This window comes from Canis aureus, chromosome 35 (genome assembly GCF_053574225.1).
Source record: "Canis aureus isolate CA01 chromosome 35, VMU_Caureus_v.1.0, whole genome shotgun sequence".
Lineage (NCBI taxonomy): Eukaryota > Metazoa > Chordata > Mammalia > Carnivora > Canidae > Canis > Canis aureus.
Window position 1 is genome coordinate 6,188,837 of NC_135645.1, and position 22,288 is coordinate 6,211,124.

The 22,288-nt window shown below is 36.3% G+C and overlaps 1 protein-coding gene across 2 annotated transcripts in view; it reads right to left on the minus strand.

The window, feature by feature from the left end:
- Nucleotides 1–7,770: 7,770 nt before the first annotated feature.
- The window catches only part of SLC15A2 (solute carrier family 15 member 2), a 36,771-nt gene continuing 22,253 nt past the window's right edge, over nucleotides 7,771–22,288 (minus strand). For both annotated transcript variants that reach the window (XM_077884466.1, XM_077884467.1), the window contains 9 exons: nucleotides 22,035–22,116; nucleotides 21,347–21,481; nucleotides 19,774–19,938; nucleotides 19,568–19,614; nucleotides 17,934–18,044; nucleotides 17,372–17,468; nucleotides 9,934–10,080; nucleotides 9,236–9,340; nucleotides 7,771–8,887 (listed from right to left, as the gene is read on the minus strand). In XM_077884466.1, the coding sequence (XP_077740592.1) occupies nucleotides 8,711–8,887; nucleotides 9,236–9,340; nucleotides 9,934–10,080; nucleotides 17,372–17,468; nucleotides 17,934–18,044; nucleotides 19,568–19,614; nucleotides 19,774–19,938; nucleotides 21,347–21,481; nucleotides 22,035–22,116 (1,066 nt within the window). In that variant the 3' untranslated portion in view covers nucleotides 7,771–8,710. The remainder of the gene's footprint in view (nucleotides 8,888–9,235; nucleotides 9,341–9,933; nucleotides 10,081–17,371; nucleotides 17,469–17,933; nucleotides 18,045–19,567; nucleotides 19,615–19,773; nucleotides 19,939–21,346; nucleotides 21,482–22,034; nucleotides 22,117–22,288) is intronic.

A 22,288-nucleotide genomic window follows, 5' to 3' on the forward strand; every position in this document is an offset into this window, starting at 1 on the left:
AGGAAGTTCAACTTTCATTCCTCAACCAATTACAACTTGAATGAAAAAAGACAACTAGCAGATGCCAGCGGGATGACTCAGGAATTATCTGAAAAGGACTGTAAAGCAATCATAAGAATGTGTCAACTAGCAATTACACTCTTGAAACAAATGGGAAAAAAAAAAAAACACCTAGAAAGTCTCAGCAAAGAAATAAAGCTATGAAAAAAGAAACAAAGAGAAATAGTAAAATTGAAAATTATAATAAATGAAATAAAACTCTCTGGATGTGCTCAATAGATTATACATGACTGAGGAAAGAAGATTAATGAAGGAACAGATTAATAGAAGCTATCCAATCGGAATAACAACAAATGACAGGCCCCGAGCATCAGGGGCCTGTGGCATAATAACAAAATATGTAACATTTATGACATCAGAGTCCCAGAAACACAAGAGAAAGAGACTGGAAAAAATATTCAAAGAAATATTCAAAGGCTGTAAAATTTCCAAATTTGGTGAAAGAAGTAAGCCAAAGTAAAAAAATATATATATAGCAGTTGAGGGGGAGAAAATAATCCCTTCAATTCTTAATTAATTTGGTGCTGACTTTTTAACAGAATAATGGAAGCCAGAATATGAAATATGAAAGAAAATAACCACTAATCTAGAAATGTGAACCCTCAAAACACACACATAGCAAAAATATTCTTCAAAAATAGAGAATTTTTTCAAACTAGCAAAAACTGAGAATATATTAGCAGAAGAGTTACACTAAAGAACAACTAAAGATAATTCTTCAGGAAGAAGGGAAATAATCCTAGATAAAAACACAGAAATGCAGGAAGGAATGAAAATAGAAAGAATGAATATGTGAATAAATGTAAATTAATATTGAATATATAAAACAATAATATTGTCTTGTTGAATCCAACATATGTGTAGAACTAAAATGTATAAAAACAACACAAAAGGTAGAAGAGAGTAAATGAAATTACAGTGCTTTAAAATACAAGAATTGCCATGGTAGTGGTACATTAATCATGTATATTTTCTTAAAGTAGCCCAGGGTATATATAATAATCACTAGATTAAAAAAAATAAAAGAATGTATAACCAGTGAAAGCTAATAGTGGGGAAAATGGAACAAAAAATATTTGATTAATTTTTTAAAAAGCAGAAAGGGAAAGCAAAAAAGATATAGCACAGGCTAGTTGAATAGAAAAATACAAAAAAAATAGGAAAAAAGATGGTAGATAAAACTTAAATATACCAATAATTGCATTAAATATAAATAGACTAAAAATTCCAACTGAAAGACTTACACTGGATTTCTTTTTTAAACATATGGTGCCTGTAAGGGACACACCATGAGGATAAAACCAAAGAAAGATGGAAAGTAAAAGGGTGGAAAAAATTATCCCATGCAAGTATTAACTAGAAGAAAACAGAGCTAGCTATATTAATATTCAGTACAGTACATTTTAAGGCAATAAGCTTTAGTAGAAATAAAGAGGAACATGATGTAATAATAATAAAACCAATTAACCAATCAAAAAAAAAAAAACCAATTCACCATAGATGATATAAAACTTTTAAGTCTATATGCCCCCACAACATAGTTTCAAAATATATAAAGCAAATTAGGCAGAAGTAGACACACCTACAATCATAGCAGGAGCCATTTGTTGTGACAAATAGGAACATTGCCTCTGACAATGACAGAATGTATTTTTTTTTAAGTGTGTATGCATTATTTACCAAAATTGACCTGGACTATATGCTAGCTTATAAAACATGACTCAACAATTTTGTAGAATTTCATTTTGTTATATTCTCTGACCAGAGTGGAAATAGAGTAGAGGTTAATAACAAAAGGATAATATAGACTATCTTCAAATGCTTTAAAATTAAGTAATACACTCATAACCTATAGGTCAAGGAAGAAATCACAAAAGAAATTAGAAGGTATTTTAAACTTGATTATAATGAAAATACAACATATAAAAACTTATAGGATCCTGCAGTTAAGCTGAGGAAATAAAACAACACAGCATACCTGTGCTAAAAGACAGAAAATGATGAGAATGTCTGCCACCAAGTAACAAATAGACCACTACTGAGCCTGAGAGGTTGCAATAATCATGTGTACCTCAGTGATATATCAGAGAAGGCTTCATAAAAGTAGTAACATTTGAATGGGATTTTAAAGAACACACATGGTGAAAATGGAGAGGTACAGAATAGAGGCAAAACAAAAAACAAAACTAACAGGTTGCAGCTCAAATTGTAATTAGAAGAAGTTAATGAAGTTAAAAGGCATTACTATCCTAAATACATAAATTAGAAAATGAAGAGAGAATGAGAATAGATAATCTAACTCTTTATCTCAAGAAATTAGAAAGGGAAAAGCAAAATTAAATCTAAAGAAAGTAAAAGTAAGGGCATTAGAAAAAAATATTCAATGTTTGGAAGACTCAATTATGGTCAATTTGCCTCTCCCCCAAACTGATCTACACCTTCAATAAAATCCTGATTAAGATCCCAGTGGATCTTTGTAGGGGGTGGGGGTAGGCAACTTGCTAAGGGCCAGGGGCAGGGAGGAGCCCAGATAGTAGAAGTAGACAAATCAACAATCATAGCAGGAAGCCAGTTGCTATTATAATAAACTCTATAACAAGGGCCAGGTCAGATGGCCTTGTTGAGGAATTAGAAGTTTATCTTTAGAGTAAGACCAATGAAGTGGTTTTTTTTTTCATTTTTCTTTTATTTTTTTATGTGTGTCTAAATATGTGTCTTTTTTTTTCTTTTCAAGTTTTTATTTAATTTCCAATTAACATACAGTATAAATTTAGTTTCTGGTGTAGAATTTAGTGATTCAATACTTATGTATAACACCTGGTGCCCATCCCTCCTTAATACCCATCACCTATTTAACCCATCTCCCTAGTGACCTCCCCTCCAGTAACCATCAGTTTGTTCCTTACAGTTAAGAGTCTTTCTTGGTTTTTCTCTTTTTTTCCTCTGTTTTGGTTTATTTTTTAAATTCCACAGACAAGTGAAATCATATGGTATTTGTCTTTTTCTGATTTATTTTGCTCAGTGTTATACTCTCTAGCTCTATCCACGTCATTGCACATGGCAACATTTCATTCTTTTGATGGCTGAGTAATATTCCATTAGTATATATACAATCGTCTTTAGCTCTTCAACGGTCAATGAATATTTGGGCTCTTTGCATACTTTGGTTATGGTTGATAATATCACTATAAATATTGGGGTGGCACGTATCCCTTTGAATAAGTGTTTTTGTGTCCTTTGGGTAAATATCTAGTAATGCAATTACTGCCTGTGCTCTTTTCTAGGATTACGTTTAGGTCTTTACTTCATTTTGAGTTTATTTTTGTGTATAGTATAAGAAAGTGGTCTAGTTTCATTCTTTTGCATGTTGCTGTCCAGTTTTCCCAATACCATTTGTTGAGAAGACTTTTTCCCACTGGATTTTTCTTTCCTGCTTTGTTGAAAATTAGTTGACCATATAATTGCTATTTCTGGATTTTCTATTCTTGATCCCATGAATCTATTTTTGTGTCAGTACCATACTGTTTTGATTACTACAGCTTTGTAGTATAATTGGAAATCCAGACTCCTCTTGATCTCTAATATTGGAAAATCCTGGGGCTAGTCCTTGAACTCTTCCCCTGTATACATACATTCATTTTCCTGGGATATCTCATGCCTTTAAATCCCACTTATATATTGATAACTCTCAAGTTCACATTTCCAGCTCAAGCCTCTTTTTTTTTAAAGATTTTATTTATTTTTGAGAGACACAGAGACAGAGGGGCAGAGACATAGGCAGAGAGAGAAGCAGGCTCCATGCAGGGAGCCCGATGTGGAACTCGATCCCAGGACTCCAGGATCATGCCCTGGGCCAAAGGCAGATGCTTAACCATTGAGCCATCCAGGCATCCCACCAGCTCCAGCCTCTTAACTAAACTTCAGACTCATGAAACTGCCAGTTTAACATCTCCAATTGGATACCAAATTGGCATCTGAAGTTCAACATACACAAAACAAAATTCTTAGTTACTTTATGCCCCACACCTACTGTTAACCCTAGTTTTCCTACTCCTCCAAAATTGTACCATCATTCATCCTCATTACCCAAGACCCCAAAGCTAAGAGTCACATTGGCTTTTTTCTTTCAAACCACAGATGTAAACCATACTCAAATCATGTCAGTCCTTCCTAATGCTAAGTTCCAAGTCAAACCATTTCTTCCTACCTCCGCTGCTACCACTTTGTCCAAGTAGCAATTGTTTGGTTTTTGTTTTGGTTTTGTTTTTGTTTTTTGCCTAGACTATTACAAAAGTCTTCTACTTGGAATCCCTTTTCCATTCCTTCCTGCCTCAGACAATTTTCTCAGCTGCCAGAGTTACCCTAAATATAGGATCAGATTATGTTGTTACCATGTTCTAAACCTCCAGTGATTTCATATCGCACTTAGAATAAACAGAAAATGTCTTACCATGGTCTCAAGGCCCACATCATCTGGTTCCTAGCTTCCATTAACTGCGTCCTTTAGCTCTTTACACCTTATTGCAGCCCTATAATACTGTCCTTGTTCTTCCTCAATATACCATAACTTCCTCAAGGCCTCTGTACTTCCTAGGATCTTGACAATCAGTGAAGTGATGTAACCTCCCACACAGGTATAGTAACATTATTCATTTTTGTTTTTCTAATACCTAATTTAGTGAATGGCACATAGTAGAACCCAAAGATGTATTTGGATAAGCAAATAGCTTTCTTAAGAAACTGGAAATTTTAGCCAACCATCTGGTTGGAATATAAGCCTATATTATGATATAGTTGCCAAAAAACATTTGATGTTACCTAAGGCTGTGTTTACAGAATTATATCGTTTAAAGAGAGGCAAGTCTTAGTTCTTCTAGTCAGACCACATCTGGAAGTATATTTGACTCTAGATCTCACATATTAAGAGGGATTCTGAGCCACTGCTACATTTTTAAAATTTTTTATTTCATTTCAATTTAGTTTTTTTTTAAGATTTTATTTATTTATTTATTCATGAGACACACACACAGAGAGAGAGAGAGAGAGAGAGAGAGAGAGAGGCAGAGACACAGGCAGGGAGAAGCAGGCTCCATGCAGGGAGCCTGATGTGGGACTTGATCCTGGGTCTCCAGGATTATGCCCTGGGCTGAAGGTGGCACTAAACCACTGAGCCACCGGGGCTGTCCCTCAATTCAATTTAGTTAACATAATATATTGTATTATTAGTTTCAGGGGTAGAATTTAGTGGTTGCATATAATACCCTGTGTTCATTACAAATACCCCCTTAATACCCATCACCCAATTCCTCCCACTTCTCCAGCAACCCTCTGTTTGTTTCCTAGAATTAAGAGTCTCTAATGACTTGCCTCCCTCTCTATTTTCATCTTATTTTATTTTTCCTTCCTTTCCCCTATGCTCATCTGTTTTGTTTTTTAAATTCTACATATGAGTGAAATCATGGTTTGTCTTTCTCTGACTTATTTTGCTTAGCATAATACCCTCTAGTTCCATCCATGTCATTGCAAATGTTAAGATTTCATTCTTTTGAGTGGCTGAATAATATTCCACTGTACGTATATACCACACCATCTTTATCTATTCATCTGTCAATGGACATCTGGGCTCTTTCCATATTTTGGTTACTGTGGACGTTGCTGCTATAAACATTGGGGTGCATGTGCCCCTTCAAATCATTGTTTGTATCCTTTGGATAAATACCTAGTAGTGCAATTGCTGGGTCCTAGGATAACTTTTTGGAAAGCCATCATACTGTTTTCCAGAGTGGTTGATATATTTTTCAGAAGAGGTAAAACAGAGTATTGAAAGGGCTCAACTGAGCCCTGTGAAGGTCCATTAAAGAAACTTCATGACTGAGGAGACATAAAAGGTCTCACCAAATAGCAAAAAGTCTGCCACATGAGAGGGGATTATGCTTATTCTTGTTAGCTATAAAGGAAAGGATCAAAGGTAGGAGGTTTCAGAGAGGAAGGTTTTAGTTCAGCATAGGGAAGACTTGCTTACCTCAGTTTTTCCCACTTTAGGCTAAACAAGGTATCCTGTGTCTTTACTGCAGGATTTCTCAGAATCTTACTGTGGAAGAGGATATAATATGCCTTATTCCCAAAACTTATTTGTGCATAGAAACTTTTATTCACAGAACACTGTTAACTTCTCTTGAAACAATACCTCATAGAACAGATGGAGTTAAGACTGCTCAAAAATAAATAGAATATCTTCTGAAGAAGTAGGGTCAAGTTCACAGCAAGATATCTGGGAAAAGTGAATGGTGTTGCTGTCACTTTGGTATTTCTGAAACCATAGCCATTAAGACTTAAGTATATAACACTTAGGAAACTGAAGCAACTTCTCTTGTTTGTTCATTTACTATGTGAGACTCAATACAGTTCTAGATGAGATAATAGGGAAAAGCCAAAGGAAATGAAACTCTATGGTATAGTGGTTCTGAATTTTTTTCCCTAGAAATACACAGTAGTATAATGACATCTCCAAGTCTGTCCACTGGTTCATTCACTGCATGCAAGGTAATGTTTTTCACCTTTTTCATTAACACAGAAACAAAAACAAAAACCTCATGTTCTACTACTCTTGTCCTCCCCTGTGATTTTGCTGGGATCTTTATTTGGGACCAAGCCTCTCCACCAAACATAACCATTTATAAGCTTAAACCTAGAATGTTATAACCTTTTTTTAGTAAACAGGGAATTCTCAGTCCTAAATGAAGAAATGGCATTTAAAAATGACACGACTGATGAATGGATAAAGAAGATGTGGTATATGTATATATTTAATGGAATATCTTTTTAAAATCATTTATTTATTCATGAGAGACACACAGAGAGAGAGGCAGAGACACAGGCAGAGGCAGAAGCAGGCCCCATGCAGGGAGCCTGACATGGGACTCGATCCCGGGTCCCCAGGATCACACCCTGGGCTGAAGGCAGCACTATACTACTGAGCCACCCAGGCTGCCCTATATAATGGAATATTATTCAGCCATAAAAAGAACTAAATATTGCCATTTGAAACAGCATGAATGGAGCTAGAATGTGTTATGGTAAATGAAATAAATCTTTAAGAAAAAGACAAATACCATAGGATTTCACTCATGTGGAATTTAAGAAATAAAACAGATGAACATGATGGGTGGGGTGGGGGAAGAGAGGCAATCCAAGAAGCATACAATTAACTATAAAGAACAAACTGGGGATCCCTGGGTGGCGCAGCGGTTTGGCGCCCGCCTTTGGCCCAGGGTGCGATCCTGGAGACCCGGGATCGAATCCCACATCGGGCTCCCGGTGCATGGAGCCTGCTTCTCCCTCTGCCTATGTCTCTGCCTCTCTCTCTTTCTCTCTCTGTGACTATCATAAATAAATAAAAATTAAAAAAAATTAAAAAAAAAAAAAAGAACAAACTGATGGTTACCAGAGGAAAGGTGAGCAGGAGGATGGGTTAAATAGGTGATGGGGATTAAGGAGTGCACTTGTGATGAGCACTGGGTATTGTATGTAAGTGATGAATCACTAAATTTCTATACTGGAAACTAGTATTATACTGTATATAAACTAATTGGAAGTAAAATAAAAACTTGGAAAAAGAAATTACAGTTATGGTAAGAGTAAAACAGGAAAAATTTATCAAGGCAGACCCACTACTTTGAGGCTGACGAGCGTAATAATAAAAAAAGGAAATTGGATTCATAAAAATATTGTTGTTATTAAATATCAGTTACAATAAGTAAGAAATGATGTCATAATTAGAAAAGGCTGGCCCAACAACATTGAAAAGGCATGGCTGGCAAATTATAATTAGTGTCCATACAACTGTCCACAGGAAGGCATAATCCAGCTGAAACACTGTAGTCCCTAAGAAGAATGTGCACTAAAGAAGACTCAACAAGATTTCTCCAACTTATACCTGTTTTTGTTTTCCAGAACCATGCATACTACATTTAATTTGGTTTCCAAAGATCTATCAGTGTGAAGAAAGGGGTGTTGGGTTAGTAGATAAAATACTGTAATTATCAGAAAGATATATTTCTTCTGTGTATTAATAAAATGTCATTTGTTTTCTACCATCAGTACTGAAAAAATTTCTATGGTTTTATGAAACGTATATAGCTGACAGGCCAGGCTCTGAACCAGATCACGCCATACATACCAATTCTTGAGGTCCTAGTGAATAATACAAATATGTTATTTATGAAGAAACCATTTCTGTTATTCTGCAATTTTTCCCCTAAACCCCTCAAAAAGTGGACTCATTAGTTCTAAATGGCAAGTAAAGGGATTCCCACATAACTTTGCATAACCCCAGAGACTAATTTCAATTTTACTTTTTGTGTTTTTAATGGCCATTTAGAGATGCTAGGCCTGCTTCAGCAATACTACACAACATTTGCAGAGTTTAGTAATTGTTGGGAAGACATAGAGTCTCAGGGGACTTGCTTATTAATGTACTGGAATATCCAGGCCTAGAACTGCCTCTATCATGAGAGAAAAGTGGGGGATATCGGCTCAGATATGATGCTACTTCTCTTCCCTAACCAAGTAGGAGAAAAAAATGCCTTAGGATGGGTGATGACCAAGACCAAAGCCAGGAACTGGGGTTTTGGAAGAGTCCAGGGAGCTATTATAGTTTTGTCTTCTTGGTCTCCAAGTTGATTATATTCCCTTGGATGTGGGGAATCTGCTTATCTGCTGGCTCCTGTAAATCCTGCGGCTGTATAGGAACATAGTAGTAGCCCATGATGGAGAAGACCAGGCAGACGACCAGCAGGAGACAGGAGAACAAAATGAATTCAGCCCACTGCAGGAAGAAATAAATATAAGAGAAGAATATGAAGAAATCTGAAACTAAATGGATCTTCATAGGATGAGGACTAGGGAGTAGACTGACTCAGGGTCGCCAATGTAGGCAGAGGTTTGTTAAAAGAAGAATGACTTGACTGGCCTCTCCTCATATGGGCCTATGGTGGTCATTATTGTCACTCTTATATATATATACTTGGCAAAGTCTATATTTATCTAACTCATCTCACACCACAGCACTGAGTGGGGAATGTGGGGTGCAAAGAGATGGGGGGAAGATGGAGGAAAGGAAATTGGAGGGGAAATCTTAGGTAGACACAAACTCCTGATTCCATCAGATCCATACCTGTACCAGGCCACTGAACTGTGCCACAACAAGCACGATAATATTCCCAACTGCAACTGTCAACAACCAGGCTGCCTGTAGTACAGATTTCATGCTAGAGGGAGCCTAAAGAGGACATAGGTTTGTGAGTAAACAAACTCCCTAACACTATAACCCATGCATCTATCCAGAAAACTTCTCCCACAAAAGTTTCCAAATTTGAACTCCCCCCACCCCTAACTTTAGCTATCATGTTGATTCAAGGGGAGATAATAATGTTAACAGCAATAATAAGGTGGACCTCTTAATTGAATATTTTAATTCATTATGTAATCTTCATTATACCCTAAGAGATAAAGTGCATCAGTATTCTTACTTTACACATGAAGAAAAATAGCATTGGAGAGATAATTAACTTGCTCAAGTTTACACAGTAAGTTGTACCATCAAAATTTGAACATGGGCAGTTTAACTCCACAGTCCTTATTCTTAAAGTAACCCTTTCCTAGGTCCCAAACAGCATCAGCTACTATGCTGTACTGCCATGATCCTGGGATTCAAGATGACTCTTGGTTCAGGGTCATATACAAGGAATCCAAGGCCAAAAAATATAGAGGTCTTGGCCAGGATCACATATCTATCTAAGGCATTGCTAGGCTTAAAACTCATCTTTCTCTGAGAAATATATTCACATCCACTTTTCACTTGCAAAAACCTACCTGGGAATAAGAAAACTCAAGTCCTGTGACAGAGAACATGACCTCCCCAGCTGTAACCAGGGCATATTGTGGTAGCTGCCATGCAATGGACAGTTTGTTGGCTGGAATGTCTTCCATCTTCCAGGCCTGAGGATCCTGGTTGGTACTCTTAGTGAGGAAAAGAAGAAGGGCTTATTAGTAGTCTCAAGTAAATATTTCTGACCTACAGCATTCTATAATCTTATACCCATCCTCTCTTTGTATTTGCATCCTTTAAGAGATTGAGAAAATTCTATACAATTTCAGTTTTTGAAATTCCTTTTGGTAAAACTTGCACTCACCAACTGGCTTCAGTCAATCAGATACCATTATTGACACAGTTCTTAAATGGCAGACCAGAATATTTTGATATTGTAGTTGGGATTTCCACCTTTTGATCCATAGGTATTTTGAACCTGGCCAACATTTTAAATCTAAAATGACTTCTGAATTACATAAACATAATGAATTTTCAGGAAGCACATTCTTGAGAAAAGTTTAATTCCTTGCTTAATTTTCAATGTAAGTACAATTTAACTATTTTTAACATTTTCTATTAAAATTTTTATTTTACTAAAATTACTTTTTTCAAAATGAATTATTTTCTTGGTAAACTTTACATTAAAGATTTTTTTAATAATAAATTTATTTTTTATTGGTGTTCAATTTGCCAACATACAGAATAGCACCCAGTGCTCATCCTGTCAAGTGCCCCCCTCAGTGCCCGTCACCCATTCACCCCCACCCCCCGCCCTCCTCCCCTTCCACCACCCCTAGTTCATTTCCCAGAGTTAGGAGTCTTTATGTTCTGTCTCCCTTTCTGATATTTCCTACCCATTTCTTCTCCCTTCCCTTCTATTCCCTTTCACTATTATTTATATTCCCCAAATGAATGAGAACATATAATGTTTGTCCTTCTCCGATTGACTCATTTCACTCAGCATAATACCCTCCATTCCATCCATGTTGAAGCAAATGGTGGGTATTTGTCATTTCTAATGGCTGAGTAATATTCCATTGTATACATAGACCACATCTTCTTTATCCATTCATCTTTCGATGGACACCCAGGCTCCTTCCACAGTTTGGCTATTGTGGACATTGCTGCTAGAAACATCGGGGTGCAGGTGTCCTGGCGTTTCATTGCATCTGTGTCTTTGGGGTAAATCGCCAACAGTGCAATTGCTGGGTCGTAGGGCAGGTCTATTTTTAACTCTTTGAGGAACCTCCACACAGTTTTCCAGAGTGGCTGCACCAGTTCATATTCCCACCAACAGTGTAAGAGGATTCCCTTTTCTCCGCATCCTCTCCAACATTTGTGGTTTCCTGCCTGTTAATTTTCCCCATTCTCAATGGTGTGAGGTGGGATCTCATTGTGGTTTTGATTTGTATTTCCCGGATGGCAAGTGATGCAGAGCATTTTCTCATGTGCGTGTTGGCCACGTCTATGTCTTCCTCTGTGAGATTTCTGTTCATGTCTTTTGCCCATTTCATGATTGGATTGTTTGTTTCTTTGGTGTTGAGTTTAATAAGTTCTTTATAGATCTTGGAAACTAGCCCCTTATCTGATACGTCATTTGCAAATATCTTCTCCCATTCTGTAGGTTGTCTTTTAGTTTTTTTTGACTGTATCCTTTGCTGTGCAAAAGCTTCTTATCTTGATGAAGTCCCAATAGTTCATTTTTGCTTTTGTTTCTTTTGCCTTCATGGACGTATCTTGCAAGAAGTTACTGTGGCCGAGTTCAAAAAGGGTGTTGCCTGTGTTCTCCTCTAGGATTTTGATGGAATCTTGTGTCACATTTAGATCTTTCATCCATTTTGAGTTTATCTCTGTGTGTGGTGAAAGAGAGTGGTCTAGTTTCATTCTTCTGCATGTGGATGTCCAATTTTCCCAGCACCATTTATTGAAGAGACTGTCTTTCTTCCAGTGGATAGTCTTTCCTCCATTATCAAATATTAGTTGACCATAAAGTTGAGGGTGCCCTTCTGCATTCTCTATTCTGTTCCATTGATCTGTGTCTGTTTTTGTGCCAGTACCACACTGTCTTGATGACCACAGCTTTGTAGTACAACCTGAAATCTGGCATTGTGATGCCCCCAGCTATGGTTTTCTTTTTTAAAATTCCCCTGGCTATTCGGGGTCTTTTCTGATTCCACACAAATCTTAAAATAATTTGTTCTAGCTCTCTGAAGAAAGTCCATGGTATTTTGATAGGGATTGCATTAAACGTGTAAATTGCCCTGGGTAACATTGACATTTTCACAATATTAATTCTGCCAATCCATGAGCATGGGATATTTTTCCATCTCTTTGTGTCTTCCTCAATTTCTTTCAGAAGTGTTCTATAGTTTTGAGGGTATAGATCCTTTACCTCTTTGGTTAGGTTTATTCCTAGGTATCTTATGCTTTTGGGTGCAATTGTAAATGGGATTGACTCCTTAATTTCTCTTTCTTCAGTCTCATTGTTAGTGTATAGAAATGCCACTGACTTCTGGGCATTGATTTTGTATCCTGCCACACTGCCAAATTGCTGTATGAGTTCTAGCAATCTTGGGGTGGAGGCTTTTGGGTTTTCTATGTAGAGTATCATGTCATCCGCGAAGAGGGAGAGTTTGACTTCTTCTTTGCCAATTTGAATGCCTTTAATGTCTTTTGTTGTCTGATTGCTGAGGCTAGGACTTCCAGTACTATGTTGAATAGCAGTGGTGAGAGTGGACATCCCTGTCTTGTTCCTGATCTTAGGGGAAAGGCTCCCAGTGCTTCCCCATTGAGAATTATATTTGCTGTGGACTTTTCATAGATGGCTTTTAAGATGTTGAGGAATGTTCCATCCCTACACTCTGAAGAGTTTTGATCAGGAATGGATACTGTATTTTGTCAAATGCTTTCTCTGCATCTAATGAGAGGATCATATGGATCTTGGTTTTTCTTTTGCTGATATGATGAATCACATTGTTTTACGAGTGTTGAACTGCCTTGTGTCCCGGGAATAAATCCTACTTGGTCATGGTGAATAATTTTCTTAATGTACTGTTGGATCCTATAGGCTAGTATCTTGTTGAGAATTTTTGCATCCGTGTTCATCAGGGTACATTAAAGATTTTGTTGATCAGTTTTGAAAAATCCATATCAAATACTGCCTGCTATTTTTAATTCTATTTACTGGCCATTATTTTTTAACTCAGATCTTACACATTAAAATTATATCAAAAAGAGGCAATTTTTTCCGCAGAATTTTAGTCAAAAGGATTTTTTCAGGATCAATTTTTTTTTGTTGTTACTAATGTTACCAAATATACATGATTCTAAAACCTTTATTGGTTTTTCTAGAAGTACTTTTGCTATGCAGGTTTTTAGCTATAGTTGGCTTTATTTTATATAGGCTATGTCTACTAACATTTGTTATAAATAGGATAAAAATTCTAAAATTATATATATTTATTGGAATGAAACTATTATTAGGTAGTAGGTGTAATATCTAAAATATAATGTAATTAAAATGGTAGTTAAAGCTTCAAGATCAGAAGTCCTTGAAATCAAAACTCTTTGATATCCAAATGTTCTTGATCCTCTGAGTCAAAGGGACATTGGGTTCAAAATAGGAAGGTAAATTTTGCTTCAGATGATATTGTGAATAATACACAGGTGTATGTTTGCATTTTCTTAGGCTAAGGGGAGACCATGACTTGAACTTCTAAATCAAGGTCAAATACTCAAATGCTCACAGGCAGATAATTAGGTAAATGAAGCAGGCTGAATGGGAATGATGGGGGCTGTGGTAAAGTGGATAGCACAGGCCCCATCTAAAGTGAAAAGCCACTACAGCACCAGTCAATTGACATGGTAATATCTGTTATTAAATCTTCTGATTTTGTTTTTAAGGAATGTTAAGAATTCAGCTTCTTAGGTGATATCTCCTGAATTTTAAGTATTGTCAAATAATGGTGATTATTATTACTTTTTTCAGTAGTGTCCAGGCCAAACAAAACAGGACTATGGAAAACACTGGACCCTGGACTCCAACTGATGATCTCTACTCTAAATGCTTATTAGATACTGGTATTCAGAAACAATATATAGGACTTCTATCTGGAGTAGCTTACAAAAGACAGAATAAATGAAAAGTGGAAAAACACCAGGAATACAAGTATTATGGGTTGAATTGCGTCCCCTTAAGATTCACATGTTCAAGTCCTAACTCTTAGTTCTAACTGAGAATGTGACCTTATTTGGATATAAGGTTGTTGCAGATATAATTAGTCATGTTAAAATGGGGGCATTTGGGTGGGCCTTAATCCAATATAATTGATATCTTGGTAAAAAAGCAGCAAATTGGACACAGCAAGCATACAAGAAGAATTCCATATGATGATGAAGGTGAGACTATGGTGATTCTTCTATACATTAAAGAATACCAAATGTTGCCAAAAAGCCACTAGAAGCTAGGGGAAAAGCATGGAAAAGATTCTTCTTCACAGCTAAGGGAAAAGCGTGGAAAAAATTCTTCTTCACAGCCCTCAGAAGGAATCAGTCCTACCAACACCTTTGTCTTAGACTTCTTGCTTTCATGACTGTGAAACAATAAACTTCTATTTTTAAGCCACCCCATCTGTGGCACCTTGTTATAGCAGCACTGGAAAACTACTACTGGATTGTTTCATCATCTGAACATTAATTAAGGTAATATACCATATCAATAGAATAAAGGACAAAAACCACATAATTATCTCAATAGACATACATAGAAAAAGCATTTAACAAAACTCAGCCCCTTTTCATGGTAAAAAACAAACAAACAAAAACCTCAACAAACTAGAAATAGAAGGGAACTTAGCCTACTGAATTATGTCTATGGGCATTAAGCAGGGGGCATGATGTAACAAGCATTGGGTGTTATATGCAATTGATAAATAACTGAACTCTACATTGGAAACTAATGATATATTATATGTTAATTAATTGAATTTAAATAAAATAAGATAAAAATAAATGATATCTATGAAAAACCCCAAACTAACATACCTAATGATAAAGGCTGCATGTAAGAAATAGTGAAAGGGACCATAAGGGAAGGGGGGAAACTGAGTGGCAAAAAATTAGAGAGGAAGATAAATCATGAGAGGCTCCTAACTCTGGGAAACAAACAAAGGGTTGCAGAATGGGAAGTGGGTGGGGGGATAGGGTAACTGGGTGACAGGCATTAAGGAGAGTACATGATGACATGAGCACTGGGTGTTATACCATACGTTGGTAAATTGAATTTAAATAAAATATAAAAAAAGAAAAGGAAGAAGTAAAGCTATCTCTATACCGATGATATGGTCTTGTATGCAGAAAGTCCCAAGGGGTCCACTAAAAAAACTATAAAACTAATACAAACTAAAAAAACCAATAAATGAATTCAGTAAGTTTGCAAGATATAAGATCAACATACAAAATCAATTGTTTCTCTATATACTTGCAATGAATAATCCAAAAATGAAATTAGAGAAATGATTCCATTAACCATAGCATCATGAGGCACTTAGGTGGCTCAGTTGGTTAAGTGTCCCACTCTCATTTTGGCTCAGGTCATGATCTCAGGGTTGTGAGATTCAGCCCCATGTCAGGCTCTGCACCGGACTGGGTGTGGAGCCTGTTTGAGATTCTCCCTCTGCCCCTCCCCACTCCTATCTGTCTAAAACAAAAACAACAAAAAACCCCAATAGGATCATAAAGAATAAAATGCTTATGCATAAATTTTAACAAAGTAAATGTAAAATCTATAGTCTAAAAACTACAAACATTATTGAAAAAAATTAAGTCTTAAAGAAGATCTAAATAAATGGGAAGAAATCTCATATTCACTGATCAGAAGACTTAATATTGTTAAGATAGCAATATTCATCAAAATCACCTACATATCTAATGCAATCTCTACCAAAATCCCAGCTGGTTTCTGATTCTAAGCTGACCCAAAAATGGAAATCCATGGGGCCCATAGTAGCCAAACCAATCTTGAAAATGAAGAATAAAGTTGAAGGACCTGTATTTCCTGATTTTGAAATTTTCTGCAAAGTAACAACAATTAAGACAGTATGGTACTAGCACAAGAACAGACATATAGATCAATGAAATAGAATAGAGTCTAGAAATAAGCCCTCACATTTATGGTCAACTGATTTTTGACAAGAGCACCAAGGCCATTTAATGGGAGAAAAACAGTCTTTTCAACAAAATGTGCTGGGACAACTGAATATTCACATACAAAAGAAAAAAGTTAACTCCCTAATTCATACCATATGCAAAAATTAACTCAAAATGGATTAAAGACCTAAAAATAGGTGCTAAAACTATGAAGATCTTAGAAGAAAACATAGGTATAAATCCTCATGACTTTGGATTCGGCAACAGTTTCTTAGATATGACATCAAAAGCACAAGCACCAAAGAAAAATAAACTGAATATCATAAAAATTAAAAATGTTTGTGCTTCAATGGACACCATCAAGAAAGTTAAAAAAATAACCTACTGAATGGGGAAATATTTTTAAATCATATCTAAAAAATACAAAGAATGCTTATAACTCAATAATAAAGAATCCAATTAGAAATTTGGTGAAGGACCTGAATAGACATTTCTCCAAAGCAGGTATGCTAATGGCCAATAAGTACATGAAAAGATGTTCAACATCAGAAGCTGTTAGGAAAATACATGTCAAGACTACATTGAGCTACCATTTCATACCTACTAGGATGAAAAAAAAACAAAAAAACAAGCATTGGTGAAGATGTGGAGAAACTGTAACTTTCATATACTATTGATGGGAATGTAAAATGGAATTCATTTTGGAAAAGTTTCTAATGGTTCCTCAAATGTTTAAACATAGAATTACCATGTGACCCGGCAATTCCACTCCTTAGGTATATGTCCAAGAGAGGTGAAAACACATGGCCACACAAAAACTTGTACTCGAATGTTCTTAACAACATTATTTATAATAGTGAAAAGGCAGAAACAACCCAAATGTCCATTAAGTGATGAATCGACAAATAAAACATGTTACATGTATACAGTAGAGTATTATTTGGTAGTGCCAAGAAACAGAATATTTTTTGGTAGTACCAATATCAATAAAAGCACTGATACATGCTACAATATGAATGAACCTTGAAAAATATACCAAATGAAAGAATCCAGACACAAAAGGCCACATATTATATCATTCTATATTTCTATTATATGCCTACTGCCAATGTTACGTATTTTAACGTCCCTTCTAGAGACCTTAGTAGGCTTTCTAAAGTCATGATAGAACTTACCACTTTACACTAGAAATAAGTATGTGATTATAGGATAAATTCGGATGCAGATATAGATACATAGATATAAATATAGTTATATGGAAGGAGAGAGCAGGGGTGGCCATGAGCTACTTACATTAATAATAACAAACAGATATGCTGCACCAGACTCTAGTAGACCCATATTCAGTGAAAAGTCCTTATCTTCTGTTCTACAATGTACCGCAGGGTATCTGGAACAGGACAATTTTAATTAGAATAAACACCACAACCTAGAAAAGCACTCCCATCTCCAGGGGGAAAGCTGATCTCATCTTTCTACTCAGGGTGAGTCAAGCATCAAAGCCAACATTTCTCTTTAAAGAGAAGTCTCTAGGAGTGGATTATTTTTATGCCAGGTTTTTCTGCCACTGATCTGAGTTCTTCATTACCTATTAGTATTTTTTTACACTTTAAATCTAAATAAAATAGGCACAAATCATCGTCTTTTGTGGATTTCAGGCCATAAGTTTTCTTATTTAACTCATAAAAAATTTTCTCCTCCAAGTCTTATGAATTAGTAGAACAGTACAAAACAGTGAACCTGAGTATACTCAAAATTAGCTGAGATATACCTAATCCCCCTATCTATATGGAGAGAAAACATTTAAGAACAATTGTTGATAAAAATAAAATCTCCACCAGGATAATGCTCTTACTCTCCACTTTGTACAGTTGTGTAAGCAGACACACCATAGTCTTCACCAACACTGAGGGAGACATCTGTACCCAGGGAGATGTTGATCTCCTTATGTAAAGTATTAACAAACCTAAGGGTAGAGACATTGTTACATATCAGACAAACCCTCACAAATAGGGACACCTGTTTACCCCTATATCCCCAGTAACTAGAATGGTTTTGGGCACGCAAAATGTATATGATATATATTGTTAAGTGGATGAATAAATGAACTCAAATGTAAGAAATAATCAGTAGTCTTAGTTATCCTTCACTTTATCTTTCCCGAGGTATTAGTTTTCCATCTGCCACACCCTCGCATCATCTCTAGCTAGGATGGACATTATCATGATCACCCATGGAAGTCTGTTTTCTCGCTAATCCGGCTTAGGTGCATCCAATTTCTTTCCCTCTTATAATGGTGGGATTCATCAATGGAGACTCCACTAAGAAAAATAATTATGTATACAAACAAAAAATATATACCAGTATTTACCTAAAAATGATACTGTATCCTCTTATAAATGAAGTCTGATTTGACTTATATAAAACTTAGACTCCCAGTCCTTAGTAGGCTCATTTTGGAATCTGCAGACAATCCTGGACTCTTCTAGAATGATCTTTTTAGTCACCTGGACCTGTTTCCCTAAACTGTTTCCTCAGTATGGGTTTTGGTATTTTGATAGCTTTTGTACTAATCTCTCTTAAGTTAAGAAGGGCATTTCCTCTAGAACCCCTAATGTTGATTCCTGAACTTTAGATAACCCTGCACTGATCTAGAAATTTCCTTTTTCCCTTTCTGTAGGTTCCAATGGTTCCCATGGCTCTCCAACCCAGGGAAGTCCTATCCTCACTATTGCCTTACTTATTTTGAGCTGTATACTTTTTCTAAAGCATATACAAAAGCAAATTATAATGATTGTTCCACCCTTCAGCAAAGTTCAGACATCCCATTAGAAGTTCTCCTCCAAAGTGCTAATCTCAACAGCAACCATGTGATCTTGGTGGCCATAGGCATGTGTATCTATTTCATGCTAGATTTCCTGCTACAGAGAGCAAGTGACCTCTTGGGTGCTCCATCTCCATAACTTTCCTTGGCCATCTGACATGACTTTCAGCCTTATCTGGATTTGAAATCAAGTCTTTTGACTCCAAAGGTGTACCTTTACAACACCATGGTGCCTCTACAGGTTTATAATAAAACTATACTTTAAAAACACTGTAACAATAAGAGATATTCAACTAGCAACCATGAAGGGAGGATTATTTGGTCACTTCTAAATTTTTCTCTGGTGATCACAGAGAGGAAAGTACTCAATTATTTTCCTGAGAGAAAAATAAGGGGATAAAATTCAACAGAAAGGGATGTATGCATCAGAGCACAGAGGGCATATACAGATACAGGGTCATCTTTTTAATACCATATGGGAAAGCAAGCCTATCTGCCTCTCATTGTTCTGGAATATGCTTCTGACACCAATGCCCTTGATATTTAGGAGACAGAATCCCTGTACAAGACAAGTAGAATGTAAAGCTGCTTTATCTGAAGCCCCACAGATCAGAAGAGACTAGTATTCAAAACAGAGTGGCCTTGGGTCTCCTTGACAACCGAACCTTAAGGCTGTCATCCCACTGGTTGTTTTGTTTTCTTCATCCTTCACCTATAATGGAGGAAAGTAAAAATCAGTTACAGCTGATGACAAGGAACTTATAATCAGAAAATCTGATCATCAAGCATATCTTTGGTAAGGTATTGATTGATGAGCTGATCAAAATATTCTCAGATAACAATTTGGAACCTAAGCTACTCTTTAACTTACCATCATGCTATAAATATTTTTTCCATCTTCTCGAATGATCAGACTGTACCAGTTCTTCTCCTCCACAGAATGCTTAGTATAGACAGACATATTGTGATATTTTAGGTAGAAGTGGAAATCCTGGCTTCTTGTCTTTAGGTGGAGCTGGGCATAGTGTGGCATCTTCTGTAGAATGAAGAAATTGTCACATTCACTTTCTACCCTGTCACTATCTCATAGCATCCCAGGATGGGTAAGCTAATCAGATACTTTCAACTTTACCCTTTAACCTACTAATTCTATTTTTAGGAATATGTCATATGAGAGTAATCAGAGGCATGCATAAGGATTTATGAGTAAGGATGCTTATTATAGGATTATGCATATTAATAATAAAAACTTAAATACCTATAAGGAAATACTTCAATAAACCATGATATATCCATAAAATGGAATATCATTTATCCATTAAATCATGTTCTCAAATTATCTAATGTCTTATGCATAAGAAATATACTTATGACTCAATGTTAAGAAAAAAAATCAAAGTTCAACATAGCATGTAGAGTGTGACTGCTTTTTAGAAATTATTCATGTATACAAAAGTGGTAATTGATCATCTCTGGATGATGGAATTTTAAGTGGTTTTTAGGTCTTTCTATATAGTCTCCAATTTTCAACAATAGATATATATTATTTTCATCATTAAAAGATAATATTTTAAAGTAAATATTTCAGGGGCGACTGGGTGGCACCATCAGCTAAGCATCTGACTCTTGGTTTTAGCTCAGGTTGTGAGATTGAGCCCTATCTCAGGGTCTGCACTTGGCAAGGAGTCTACATGAGATTCTCTCTCCCTCTCCCTCTCCCCCTCCCACTCATACACTCTCTCTCTCTCTAAAATAAATAAATAAATAAATAAATAAATAAATAAATAAATAAATAAATCTTTAAAAAATATAAATAAATAAATCTTTAAAAAATATAAATATTGGGGATCCCTGGGTGGCGCAGCGGTTTGGCGCCTGCCTTTGGCCCAGGGCGCGATCCTGGAGACCCGGGATCGAATCCCACGTCGGGCTCCCGGTGCATGGAGCCTGCTTCTCCCTCTGCCTGTGTCTCTGCCTCTCTCTCTCTCTCTGTGACTATCATAAATAAATAAAAATTAAAAAAATAAAAAATAAAAAAATAAATAAATAAATATTTCAGAATATGTATGGTAATCTGAAAATATGCAAGCCAAATCTTTCCAGAGCATGTGATATTAGGAGGCAGTTTGAAATAACAATACAAATTAAAACCTACTGAGACCTTACAATGTCCCTGACACTATGCTAAACTCTTTACATATAATAGTTATCCTTCCAACAGCTCATGGCATAAAAATTATTGCCATTTTACAGAGGCTGAAACTGAGGTTTAGAGATAAAATAAAATTTGTTCAGAGTCTTATAGCTAGGGAATGGTGGAACCAGGAATTGGACTGGAGACCGTTTGACTGTTTGACAAGGGTATACTTCTAACCACTATATTATGCTGTCATCTTGTTGCATAATCTGAATGTGTTTCTAATTTATTCAAGTCCATATCTCACCTGAAAGGATCTGATGGACTCTTCCAACAGAATATTGTTTTCATCTCCCAGTACTGTCACCTTTACTTCCTCATCTGCCAGATTCAAGGCTTGCAGGAAAATCTCTTTGGGACCAGGCTGCGGTGGCGTCATTTTCTTAGGACGGAGATCACATGTCAGAATTACCAACAACTTTTCCCATACAATGAGAACATATCTCTCAGTCCTGTCTCTGACAGTCTAGTCCATCTGGTCGGGAGGACATAGTTTTCTCTCTCTGAAGGCCATTTGGCTTAGAAAACTCTGAAGGCAGTTTGGAGGGGGAAACACCAGCTCAGTGCAGCAAGCACAGATACTACATGACAAACTCCATGATTTTCGACTCAGTTGTGACCTCATACCTCATTCCCCAATAATGGCTACTTGATCTACCAAATATTCAAAAACCTGTCTTCCCAAAGAGATGAGAGCTTGGATTAGTGTTTGGGAATTCCTTGACAATATACTCTGAATCATTCAGGTGGGAGGTGGGCCTCATTTTACATTGCTGTTCAATCCCTTATCTACTTATTTACCACAGATAGTTATGACGCATCCTCTTCAAAACAGGTACTGTTCTAGGTCCCAGGCAATCAAGATTGAACGAGTCAGAAGAGAGAACACAAGATATGGTCTTGCCCTCATGGAGCTTAAGATTTATTGAACTCACATTAATTTTTATCTCTACAGCCGCTGCAACTGCAAATGCCAAACTTGCTAGGATCATACCAACAGCCATTTTCCTAAGTGATCTACAGAGGAAAGGGAGAGACAATTATGTCTAAACTTTAGACTCTAAAGGATAAAATCAAAACCCTCTAAGCCTACCATTAAAGACCTTTCCTGAGTTGGTCCTAGCTACTTTTCAAAGTATTTCCTAGAACTTCCCTTCATATATCCTTTCTTCCTCTACTCATCATGCTG